This window comes from Netta rufina (assembly GCF_964035555.1).
Source record: "Netta rufina genome assembly, chromosome: 3".
Taxonomy (NCBI): domain Eukaryota; kingdom Metazoa; phylum Chordata; class Aves; order Anseriformes; family Anatidae; genus Netta; species Netta rufina.
This window is the reverse complement of record NC_140125.1, coordinates 72,942,810-72,956,162: the sequence shown is the minus strand read 5'-3', so window position 1 is coordinate 72,956,162 and position 13,353 is coordinate 72,942,810. Positions and strand designations below refer to the sequence as shown.

The 13,353-nt window shown below is 39.1% G+C and overlaps 1 protein-coding gene across 1 annotated transcript in view; it reads right to left on the bottom strand.

Moving 5' to 3' along the window:
- Positions 1-9,549, bottom strand: part of ARMC2 (armadillo repeat containing 2) — a 64,669-nt gene extending 55,120 nt beyond the window's left edge. Inside the window, exons 1-5 of the mRNA XM_084283635.1 lie at positions 9,473-9,549; positions 5,869-6,125; positions 4,525-4,597; positions 2,108-2,276; positions 703-913 (exon numbers count right to left, since the gene is read on the bottom strand). Coding sequence (XP_084139761.1) covers positions 703-913; positions 2,108-2,276; positions 4,525-4,597; positions 5,869-6,086 — 671 coding nt within the window. The 5' untranslated portion in view covers positions 6,087-6,125; positions 9,473-9,549. The remainder of the gene's footprint in view (positions 1-702; positions 914-2,107; positions 2,277-4,524; positions 4,598-5,868; positions 6,126-9,472) is intronic.
- Positions 9,550-13,353: the final 3,804 nt, after the last annotated feature.

The window sequence follows — 13,353 nt, the reverse complement described above, 5'->3', positions numbered from 1 at the left end:
CTGATACATGAGACTGACTAGTATCACAGAATATTCCTCCCTCTACAAGAGATTTTTTTCCTCTCTTTAATTCTGATCTGAAAAGACTTACAGAATGGATAGCATCTATGTTCACTAAAATCAGGCTGTGTGCATGTAAATCTCACTAATCTGTTACAGCTCTTTGATCACTGACAAAACTGAACTAAAAAAATTCAAAGCCCACATAAAAATCTGCCTGCATTTCCAACGAGTTTATGCCAATTTTTGTGTATGAACTTATTTCCCCAATACCAGAACTGAAAATATGGCTCTACTTATCTATGGACCTAAGGTAAGAATGTGTAGAATGTTAAAACAACAGGCTTCAACTTCAAAAAAAAAATAAAAACCACACTGAATTTAAACTTGAGTATTCTATATGGATCTATTAAAAGACTAAGTTTCGAAAATGTGAATGATGAAAAAATTAAAGTTATAGCATAGCAAGCAACTCCCTACCTACAATTTTTGGACAAATTAGTCTTTTGAGTGTGGAAACTTCCTGAGAACACAGCTATTAAATTCTTCTGCCAACTAATCTGAACACAGCTTTGGTTTAATGCACAAATAGTGTTAACTTAAAATCCCAACAATTCTAAATATTTTGATACTCACACAATTGAATGACTAAAAAGAGCATTGTGTGGAAGTTGTACATTGACATACTTGAGCAATACTGACCTTTCACCTTTTCGTTGAAATAAAAAGTTTCCTGCTGTGCCTTTTAGGACATCTTCCCTCTCCAATTTGCTGCTGCTATGCTCATTACAAATTAATTGTCCACTTTCATCATTAAATGGTGTGTATTCCCTTTGCTCTGTCAAGCAGGTATCATTACTTCTGCAAAGATTACTCATCCTAGCTGGTTCTTCAGAATCTAGCTTCTCTTCATCTGAAATAGCCAAAGAGAATATATTTTGCAGGACTGTTCTTACACAATAAATACACAGGAGGGAGCTCAAAATGAACTACTTGTTTGTCATGTTATATTATCAAAATTTCCTTGTATTAATATAAAAAGTGAGAAAGCTTAAGACTATTTTGAGCAAAGTATTCAGAGTTGTTTTTTTTATGAACATAATTTATTTAAGTTTTCTTGATTTGTTTTTAATGTTTTAATCTCTCAACTTTTTAATTGCCTTTTTACAGACAAGTGGATTGTACCTTGTGATAGAAGTGATTATTTTTTAGAATTTGAATATTAAGAAGGCAAGAAAAAGGCAGCTGTTAATTTTGTACCTTGGTATGTACCCGTTAGGAAAACAACCTGCAATAAAAACCTAGGTAAACACTTACAGGACACCAGAATCAGAAGAGGCAACACGAGGCAATAACTATGTTAGGTTCTCAACTTCTCCAATTAGTCACTTCAACATATTAGGGTTAATGGATACTCTACAAGATGTACACAGTAACAAAGTAAGCTTTTTTGTGTGTTAGCCTTATTTTGCAATAAAGTAAAAAAAAAAAGAGATATTCAGTTTATCATATAAAATGACAAGAATTATCATTATTACAAATGAGTCATCATTAAAGACAGAGTTCCACCACATACAATGGGCCAGTGTGCAGGAAACCAAGATCTCAAGTAATTTAATTTCCCATCTGCAAGAAAATTACTTTTACATCCCACATTTAGTGACCTTTATTAAATCTCCACTAATGAAACTTAACAACAAATATGAAGTAGCTGGAGGCCTGTCGAGACATATCACTCCTATTTACTCTTCCTTTTATGCTCAAAAATCCATCAGAGAATCTCCTTAGATGATGCCATCTCCTTATCTCGTTAAATATTTCAGCATTTGCTGTTAATTTTACTCACTGAAGAAAGCTTTCAGAAAAAAAAAAATAATTACTTAAAAACCTATAGGAAACGAAGGCACTTGAGAAGCTTCCAATTTATTTTCAGAAGTGAAAGCCAGTATCATTTTTTTTGGAAATCACATTATCACAATTGGTTTTAAGCCATTTAGTATTTTTAAAACTTACTCTGAAAGGACTTGAAAGTTCTTTAATACAATAATTAATGTAACTAATGATAACTTCATGATGGGTTTTAATATATAAGAAATGAGATACATACTCTGATCAGGAGGAACCATTTTAGCAGGAAAGACATTTCCCTGAGAAGTTCTTCTAAATAAGCGTGCCCGAGCACTGCTGATTTTTCTAACCTCTGCAGCATCCACAGCCGGCTTTGGAAGGGTTATGGAAGGATCTTCATCTTTTGCACTAGTGACTAGTACTGACTTCTGTCACAAGGGTAAAGAAGAATTTTTAATAAAAGCACAATTTTCATTTAAGCAGTTAAAAAAACAACCACAAATGATTTATAGAAAGAGGTAAGCTCAGAATAGAAGAGGTAAGGAGTTATTTGGGTTTGCTCATTAAGAGGACATATCCAAAATCTAATGACAACATTCCACTGAATGAGCCAGAGCACTTATACCAATATCACCACAGAAAGCCACTTAAAAGCAAATTTTCAAGGGTACAAAAAAACAAAAATTAACCAACTAACCTAACTTGCTCAGCAAAGCAATTGAAACTTGAAATTGCTTCCCTCAGAAATACTTATTTAACATCATCTGCAGTGCACTTATTTATTACAAGAATGTTCTGCCAAAGACTTTTGCTAGCAATTCTAGAGGCACAACTGTTCTTTACGATTTGTTTTTGAGTGCTAAAGTAGTATTTTCAAAACACTTCAAACTTGTTCATATCATATATACCACTTCCTATCACACTGTGACAAATCATGCAGATCCAGAAACTTGCAAGTTCTCATTTTATTTGTCAGTATCTCACATCTTAGAGGATGTGACCAACACTCTGAACGTCAAAACAATTTTTTGTGCCTTACATAAACATTTCACCCTCTAATATCTGGGTTCTCCACCAATTTTCTTATAATAAACAATCTATATGAAAGCCTTCAGTTTGATCCTCTGGAGCCCTCCCTAGCATTAGCTGAAGATAAGTAAGAGCTGAGACCTACTGCCCACAACTAATTCAAGCTCTACATTTACAGTGTACTAACGTGTCTCGGTTGGTAAAGTGATAAAGGCAGGTTTTTTGCATTGGTCTTAACAGTAATGAAGCTGCATTGAGCGTCCTCCCCCAACTCACACACACACTAAACAAAAAAAAAAATAACACCAACATTTAAATCCAAATATAGATATATTTAATATATACTTATATGGTATGGCATCTCTTGAAAATAGTTTTTCTTGCCTAACTTCACAAAGAATGCCACATTTAGATTGCTGTACTGAAGGAATAGTACTACAGCAAGCACACTTAACTGTTTTAGCACACTCTGTTCTCTCTGATATTAAACAGTGACTGTGACAATCTTATATTGAAAGATTAAATATAAAAATGTACAGAGCAAATACATTTATAAAATGAAAACAATTCAAATTTTTCACAGAGGGAGAAAAGATTTTTTTTTTTTTTTTTTTTTTACAAGTACCTCTACCCAATTTTTAAATAAATGGCAATCAATTACACTTTATATATGTGCAAGTCAGATACAAAACACCATTAATTAAATTACTTTCATATTATTTATCACAGGATGACTGAGGTGGGCAGGGACCTCTGGAGGCCATCTGCTCCAACCCCCTGCTCAATCAGGGACACCCAGAGCTGCTGGCTTTTGAGGATCCCCAAGAGGGGAAGCTCTCTGGGCAACCTGTGCCTTTGCTCCATCACCCACAAAGCACAGCAGTGCTGCCTGGGGCTCAGAGGGAGCTTCCTGTGCTCCACTTTGTGCCCACTGCCTCTGGTCCTGGCACTGGGCACCACTAAAAAGAGACTGGCTCCATCTTCATTGCACCCTCCCTTCAGCTATTTATCTACATTGACGAGATCCCCCCTGAGCCTCCTCTTCTCTACACTGAACTGTCCCAGCTCTCTCAGCCTTTCCTCACAGGAGAGGTGCTCCAAACCCTTCACCATCTCTGTGGCCCTTAATGGGCCACCAACTCTCCAGTTGCTCTGTATTATTGTAGTGCTGGGGAGCCCAGAACTGGCCCCTGCGTTCCAAATGCAACCTCATTAATGCTCAGTAGAGGGGAAGGATCACCTCCCTCAGCCTGCTAGCAACACTCCCCCTAAAGCAGCCCAGAATGTCATTAACCTTTTTTGCAGCAAGGGCACATTGTTGGCTCATGTTGATGCTTGTGACCTTTTGGTATTTTAGTCATCTTAAACGAGAAAGCTGACTCAAGTTTCCGTCTTCTAACTCTTGTTAATGTCACTTATAATTATAATGCAATACGGCAATATTTAAACAGTATAAAATATTTTAAGCTTTATTTTTGGAGAAAATAAGACATAGCTGACTTTATAAGTCCTGGACTAACATTATGACAGACTTATTTTTCTCCGCAACCTATTTCAACAAGATCCTTTCCTACCACTGTGTTGCATTGTATAAATTCATGTATTTTCCGTGTCAACATTGCATAGAGTCATGTCCAAAGTACTCACAAAATCCAGTGGGCTAAGGCGAACACCAGAAACTGGTCTTGATTCAGCCAAATCAAAACTGGAAGCATGAACACTAGGATAAAGAAGCATAAAATGAATAAAGCGGCGATTATATTTGTGTATTGTTTTATTTATTTGAAATAGTATGCTTCCATCGTTTGCCAATGACTATATAGAAAAGGATGAAGAAAGGAAGGGTAAGAGAGCACTGTTACACCACCACTCTTCTTTGATGAATGCTGTTTAACTTCAATATTTGGCCATTCAGCAGCATCAGGGGAGAAGAATTACCAGACTGCCTGTACATGTGCTGTGATACAGTATATTTCATATACATCTACAACAATTCTCTAATATAAGCCTAACTTCATGCACAAACCCAACAGTGGTTAGCACCAAAGCTGTCTGACACATACTGCAAAACACTGCAGGGCAGAAAAATCAGGATTGTAAAGGCATGAGCGTGCTCCTTACTACAGCACAGACAGAACAAGCATGGATGTCAGCCTGAGTGATCTTATTACCTGGTCACCAATAAGCACAGCCAAGTCACTCTCAGGTTCCTGCCTTCTGTCAGAGCACAACTCTACACAGTGTGGAATATAAGACGTGTAGAGTGCTTGAAAACAGCATGGCCACTGACTTAACTCATATCACCATTCAAACATGGTTTAGCACCCTTTCTGGCAGACCTCACACTTAATGTTACAAAGACAGCTGATTTCTCCTCCCCACAGTCATTACAGCTCTCCAGGTATGACAATTCTAAAAAATGACCGGGGAGATGGATGTAAAAAAATAAAAAATAAAAGGGAGAGGAGAATATCAAAAATCATAACCAAAGCTATTGAACTCTGAATTATGCTAGGTAACAAAGCCACATACAGACATGTACGAAATAATTTACGTAGTAAAAAAAAGTGCTCAGTTTTAAACAGAATTTAATCTCAAGAGCTACAATTTTATATTTTAAAAGATCTGAAAAAGCTCTTAAAGAAGATTTGGCATACGAACAGTTTATGTGGCAATAAGCACGCTTTCACAGTTTCTAAGGAAAAGCTGAAAATTATTTCAATTTTTAAAATATTGTCTTAAGAAAAAGGTTACAAACCATTTTCTTATACTGTTCTTTGCATATGAAACTAGTGTAACAACTGCCTCTTCTAGCTCTAATCCACAGGAACATCTGGGACACGTAGATTTACAACAGTAGACATTATTAGAATAAGGTAAAGGATGTGATTAGGGATACAGACTAACACAGGAAAAAATCACCAGAACGTAATTTGAGAATCAGATCTTTTGCTGCTAAAGAATATTTGAAAAATCTTAAAGTCATTGTACCTAAAAACCGAAGGAGGCCTCTTTTGAGGAGCTAGTGAGGATCTGGATCCAAAAAGTTTCCTTTGGTTCTCTGTAGGTGTAAATGGCCTCTGAGTTCTTAGTGTTCGTAGAACATTTCTGGCTTCATTTATAATCTCAGAACTGGTCTTCTGCTTCGGCACTGAAAGCCTGTAGAATGGTTCCGACTTCCCTGTATTTTTATTCTTTGAAGCTTGCATTCCTCTGCAAAGCAGCGTACAGGAAGAACACTGTAAAACCTATAAAGAAGACACAGAATGTGTTGCTAGTTTTAAGTTACAGATTATTAATGCATTAGTATTTTTTTACCTTGATATACTAAAAAAGGATATAACAAATAAATAAATAAATATCTGAGTGATGAAGTGGTAGAAAATAAGGACTTACCAATACTGTTTCCCTTCCTATTAGTTCTGTGGGAAAATACTGAAGAAGACCAGAAAGCATCTGAGGTGGAGGACCTTTTGTTTTTTAGCTCCCACTAAAAAAAATGAATGCTCAATACCACCGTGATTTCTTGGTCAAACATGGTGCTCTCCAATACTACAGAAAATTTGTTTCTTAACACCTGAATACTTGTAATAATCAAAACAGAAATTCAGTAATATGCTGCAAAGAGATACTTTATTTCCTAAGCTCATTGGAAATAACCAATATAAGTTATTAGGAAGCTGCCCTTGGTGAAGTCAGTAAGTGAAAGAGGTATTGTTATCAGTAAGATAAGACAAGGCAATACTTTTTTTTTCTGAGAGAAATTCCTCCCCAACCTGCCCCCAAGCACATGCAAACACAGGTAACACTACCATCAGATAAATCAGCCCGAATTCCAGTCAGTATTCTGTCCTGCTGCATCTTCTGGCAAACACAGTGAGCAGTGGAAGACTTGCTTCATCAATCTCTCAAGCCCCCTCAAAATCAATCACTATCCTGGTACAGTTCTCTGTAGATAACATCCTTGTCATTTTGCGGCAAACTCACCATGAGTCTTAAACCAACCAAAATTCCATTTGTTTTTCAAACTTACCTAAACATAAAAATGTTTCTGCACTGCTTTTGACTCAGACTGGCATTTGGTAACTTCTCTCACACAATTTATGACAATGAACTGACAGTAGATCAGATGCTGCCATCTTGGTTATTTCTAAACTATGGAGCAAAAGTCCTATTTCTCTAGTTTTTTTAGTCCACTTTTTTGTATTCTGCAGTTTCAAGTTTCCAGCTACCCCTTCTGTTCTTTCTTTCACAGCCTGTACGTGCTGGCACAATCTCTTTATTTAACACATGATCCACTCCTTTCAGCTGAACTACACCAGGTAAAAGTGGATGTTAAGGAGAGTGCACCAACACAGAAATGCAAAACACAGGAACAAAGCAGCAGCCTGAACCTCTCAGTGTTTGTAATCTTTTCTGTTACTATTGATACATTATTTTTCCTCACTGTAACTGAAACTGAATTTGGCTACAATTCCCACTCTTCCCTCTCTGATGATTCAAGAGAGTTCAGTAAGCAGTTCCACTGCAGCAGGCTATTTGGCACAATTATACAGCCATTTCTCACTGAACACAGAGGGTAAGTTACCATTCACTATTCTCCCTGCTACCCAGAGTCAAGATTTTGACTTGTAAGTTGAAGGTCTTCCGTGTAGGCCATATATCCAACATGGTTCTCACCAACAATACACGGAAATGATACTAAATCATAACTCACATGATTCTACAGATCAGAGATTCAAAGTGATTCACATTTTTTCTTTTATAGTCCATGTATTTCCAGACACATTGACTAATTTTAATATAAATGTTAATACCTTAGATTTAATATCTAAAGTTTTAATATCTTGATTTAATATCAAGATTTAATATCTTGAAATCTCTGTGCTCTGACTTTGGAATATGTATTTTATGGGATTTATGCAAATGCTCTCCATAATTAAACTAAGGAGTTACCTGAGAGATATGACGTGTTCCAGTGGATTGGCACCATCTCTGATACAATTGGCCTAAATTCTTTGTTAATTCTATTGTCAACTGCAGATTGTATGTCCCAGAAGTTCTTCCATTTACCAGTTGCAGTTAAGGCCAAACTTCCATTATAATAACTTTTCATTTGTCTTCACCTCTCAGGTCTTTCATTTTCTCTAGTAACAGCGCTTTTCTACCATCAGCTTAATTAGCAAGTCCTACCATTTGGCTGCTGCCTTAATCACCCTTCCAATCCATTAAGAATAAAGTTTTAATAATTAATGCTGCAAAGGGAACCTATGGCCTATTCTGAATGCTTGACTGAGCTCAGGTGTGCAGCGCTACTGTGGCACATCGCCTTCCCCTGCTGCTGCTGCTGCCAGCATGGTCTCTGCTGTCAGTCGCTGAGTGGGGAACAGGGAACAGGGGCTGCCAGGCAGCAGCAAGGACAGCTTAAGATTCATCGTTGACCCCACCAGAGCAGTAACACTTCCTAATTGTGGCATACTGTAGCATTATGCACGTTCCAAACTGCAGTAGTGATAGGATACAAATATATTTGATTTTATATATTTGATTTTATGATTTGATAAATTGATACCCCATTAGCCAGAAAATGTAATAGAGCACAGAGAAAAAGGCAAGCAGTGTCATTAAAATATCAGAAGTACACACGTGATAGGGTAAGAACGCTTTCTCTTGCAAACAATTGGGAACCATGGTAATTCTTTACCTGAATGAGCCTGGCGGCTGAGCCATCACAGCGTGCCACCATGAACAGTATGACCACTGTCTCTTTCTCAAAAGGCAGACAGAGAAAGATTTGTACCCTCTATTTTATAACACCTAAGGCTGAAACATTTAAGCACCAAGCGATTGCTCTGCTGCATCATCACTCAAAAAAGAAGTTTCACCTGCCCTCCAGTGTCCCGCAGTCCAGAAGCTCTGAGCAAGTCCTACCAGCTATGTTATGCCCGCTCTCTTCCAAGAAAACATCTACTCAGATCCACATTTAAGGAAAAACCCTCCCGGTCACCTGAAGCTTTCTTGACTTTGATGAGCATAAGGTACTCAAATCATTCCATTGCAACAATCTGAAACAAGGTGCAACAAATGAATATAAATAGTAGAAAGAAGTATAGAATGAAGGAACGAGAACAACTGCACCAGCTGCTTTTACCCTTGTTTTTCATTTCAGTTCATTTCTTTTTTTTTTTTTTTTTTTTTTTTTTTTTAAAAAGACTGTATTTCTGATTGTTTTTGTAATTGTAAGATTATCTATATAAACCCTTTTTCACAAGCTCTGCTTATACCCTTTTCTAACTAAAGGGCAGATGCCAAGCTCCCCCCTGTCTCTCTACTGGAAGGCAGAAGAGTATTACACTCCAAAAAACTGCACTTGGTCTCTTACCTTTTCTTCCCACCTCTCCCAGAGGTCTTGCCTTTACTGTACAGTAGATACCAGCAGAGGCTCAGGGAACCCCAGCTGCCTCCAGAAGCAGGATAACTGCACCCTGGCAGCACTCACCCTGGCTGATCCCACCCGCTGTAGCACCACACTAAGCATTATCCCACCTCAGATCTCCACAGCAGCACCGTTTAACCGCTCCCACACTTTACTCACCGAGAGCTACCTCAGCACTCCCTCAGCACAGCGCCGCGCCTCGCAGCAGCCCCGGCTCCAGCCTTATGGAAGCAGAAAGCACTTCAGCAAAGGAATAACCTTCCGTGGGTGTTAATCAAATCTGGGAGAAGAGACCCAAAATTGCTCAAAAGCGAGGGAAGAGTCGTGTGATATCCCCTGTGTGTGTGTCCCCCGCCCCCCCCCCCAGCTCACCACAGCGCCGGACGCCGCCGGTCCCCATGGCAACCGCGCGCGGAGCCGCGGCACCCGCGGGCCATGGCGGAGAGGGACGGGCGCAGGCGCCTGCGCATGCGCAGGGCGGAACGGGAGGGCTGAGGGGGGGGAAATGGCGGGGGCCCCGTGGGGTGTTGGAGGCAGTGGGTGCTGCCAGCCTGAGTCGCCGGGGAGGGTCCTGTTGTGTTATCAGTCCGAGAGTGGTGGGTTTCAGGCGGTAGGAGCTTCACTCAGCCTGTCCTGGGTCGTGCTTAGGGCTTAGTGTAAGCGTAGGGTTGCCAAGAGTTACTCAGTGGGAGCATTGGGTGTGTGCTGTTTCCCTGCCTGCTCTCCACGCTGAGGCTTACTGATTTAAATCACTGATGTTAAAAGTCCTACAGTGGTTACACGCGTTGGTCGCACCAGGGGGTGTGCACTGTATAAAGCACTGTATAGCTGCAGCCACAAAACCACCAGTCACACACACGCGGCTGGAGGTGCTCATCTTCCCAAAGCGCTATCAAATCTCCACATCTTTTTCTTGGGGAGGCCAGGAAATAACCAGTTTCATACCATCCTCTCATAGCAGATGCTTGCCATACGTGTCCCCATGTGCATACAGCAAAGCTCTCCTGGCCTCCCTCCTGTGGGACCCCAGTTGGGTGGCATGAGGGGGTCGCTCAAAGTGTGTCCCTCAAACTGCTTCCAGGCCAGACCCCATTTACCAGCTGCACTGGGCACTCGAACAGCTCCCTCATGTGCCCTCTGCTAGTGGGATGGGTAATGTGATCACAGCCCCTATCAGAAAATCTCCAGACATGTAACGACAACAAAGACAGGCCTGTTGCAGCAAGTGGGTTGTTCATGACTGACAAGAACAGTCTTTGTTCTCTATCTCTCTCTGAATGCATTTGAAATTTATCTAAAAACTGCTATACAAGGGTGGTTATTATCTGTGAACAATAGAAAAAAAAAAAAAAAGTATAGTTCCATCTGATCAAGGTTCTTCCTTGGTTTCTGTCAAACAAACTTCAGATATATCTGAAAGTATCTCTCTCCAAATAAATTTGTTATATAAAGTTTAAGTCCTATAGATATTATATATACATACACACACATGTATGTATAAATACATGTATATACATATATATTTTACTGACTTAAATTTCCTTTTGCTAATTGCTTACTGACACGATAACTTCTACTTTCTCATGTTTGTTAGAAAAAACACTGTAGACGTTAATTTAATTAATCTTTCTGAATATTGTTATAAGCTTGTTATACCCCTTTATTCTAGAAAAAAAAAAATTCTTCCAGTTTCTGTTATAATTCTGACAGTAATATGATATTAGTAAAGGGATAGCCGTGTGTAACCCTACCAGGTTTACATTACATATGCCATCATCTCTCCCAGTTTCTGCCTTATCTCTAATTATTAAACATCTAGCCCTCTTTCTTCTACAGCCAAGTTCGATACCTCAGAAGTAATGAAAACCTTGTTAGTATTCTCCTTGCTTTTCATTTTATATTCTTCCTTAACCGCCCAAAGAATGAGTATGTGCGTTTGTGCATTTTTGTGTGCGTGCTATTTCCAGATCATACACAGTTAGCTCATTCTCTGTTATTTTATTCTGAACATTTCTTTTGTTGAGATAATACAAATGAAGTTTCACAGAAAAATCTGTAGATCTGTTTCCTGGTAAAGCCAGTTTGGATCTCTTTTTACCATTATCATCTCATCATTCTTTAAACAATTTTTAAATCCACCCAGTTAAACCCGCTAAGCCTTCCTTCTTGGCTTCTTCTTTAATCCTTTTCATATGCACATTATTTCTCCTCTCTCTATTTTCTAGGTCAACAATTGAAGAGTTAATTTTGTATTCATTTTTTAAGCTTTGGCAATTATAGCAAATATTTCTTTTGTGGTATTTTTCTGCCATGTTTCAACTGTTGCAACTTTCCCACTTAAATCCCTTTTCTCGTGCTTTTTATTGAACAAACTCTCTCAGCACCTCTTTTTAATGTGAATACTTAATTAAATCTCCTCGTTTGCAATAACACGGCTTTAGGATGGAAGTATCATCAAAACATATACACTGACTAGGTCTAGGCAAGTCGGTATTTGCCAAGGAGATTGCTGAGGTAAAAACAATGTGTTTTGAGTAGTTCTGTCTGACTAATTGGAAAACACAAAAGTATTCAATTATGTCACGTTCCTTGAAATTACTTTATTTTTTAGGTCTGAAAATCACGAAAGGGATTTTGTGTTGGTATCCAGTCTCATTTTCAGTTTGGCTAACTTAAATATATCTAGAAATAAAACTTACCTGAATATCGAAGCATACATGGCCTGTATTTCAATGCAATTCAGAATTATTTGTTAGACACTTTGCATACCAAATGTTCATTGATCGTACTTGCCACTTCTTGTTGCCAACCTGTAGGAGCAGCCTCCAGTGCAATTTCAGCAACACAAGCAGCAATGCAATCCCTCTGCCCCTATTTCTTTCCTCCTTTTCTTTTTTTTTTTTTTTTTTTTTTTTTCCCAAAACAAAAGAGACCCACCTCTGATCTGAACAAATCATCTTCCTATTGTGTTCAGCTTTGCATAGGCCATCTGGCATGTGGTGTTAAATAAGATCTGTTTCCTACCACTTGTAGCTCATTACAAAGACGGGTTAGAAACAACCCCTATGTTTAATAAGTTTAAATCAAAAAGTTTTATGAAGGAGTGTGCAGTAGGGGAAATTTGTCAGGGGTGAAGACCACTGGTTGGTTGTACAATGAGATGACTGACTTGGTGAGTGAGAGGAGAGCAGTGTTTCTTATGTATGGCTTTCAACTGCCTCCCATTACACCCTCCCCGACAAACTGAGGAAGTACGGGCTAGTTAAGGGGATAGTGAGCTGAAGTGAAAACTGGCTAAACTGCTGAGCTAAAAGGTTGTGATCAGCATTGTGAAATTCAGCTGGTGGCCAGCCTGCAGCAGGGTGCACCCTCAGCAGTTTGCCAACGATAAAAAACCATGAGGAATAGCTGATACCCAATGGTTGTGCTGTGTGACCCAGACAGGCTGGAGTAATGGGCTGAAATATGTCTCAAGAAGTTCAACAAAGGGAAATGTAAAGTCCCACGCATGGGGAGGGCCAGCTCCGTGCACCTGTACTTGCAGGTGGCCAACTGGCTGGAAAGCAGCTTGGCAGAAAAAGAGCAAGGAGTCCTGGTGGACAGAATTTAAATGTAAGAGCAAATTTTTATGGTGGAGGTGGTCAAAGACTGGAATAAGTTACTCAGACAGGTTGTGAGGTCTCTGTCCTGGAGATGTTCAAAATCTGACTGGAAAATCCTCTGAACAACCTGTTCTAGTTTACTTCTTGGAGAAGGGTTGTTGGACTAGATGATCTCTAGAAGTCCCTTCCAACCTTAAATATTCTGTTATTATGATGTATTATTACTATTATTATTATTATTATTCCTTACAATCCTATTCAGATTTGGCTGAAATTTAACTTCAGAAATTGCAATGAATGGTCTCTAGCTTGCATTGCTCAGTGTGATTTGGTCCCTCTGCCAGCATCCTGCAAACTCTGCACCTTACCCTCTGGGCAGCACTTGGTGCCCTCAAGTTCAGTCCTGTAATGAAAACCTGAGCCTTCCTGGTGAAGTTA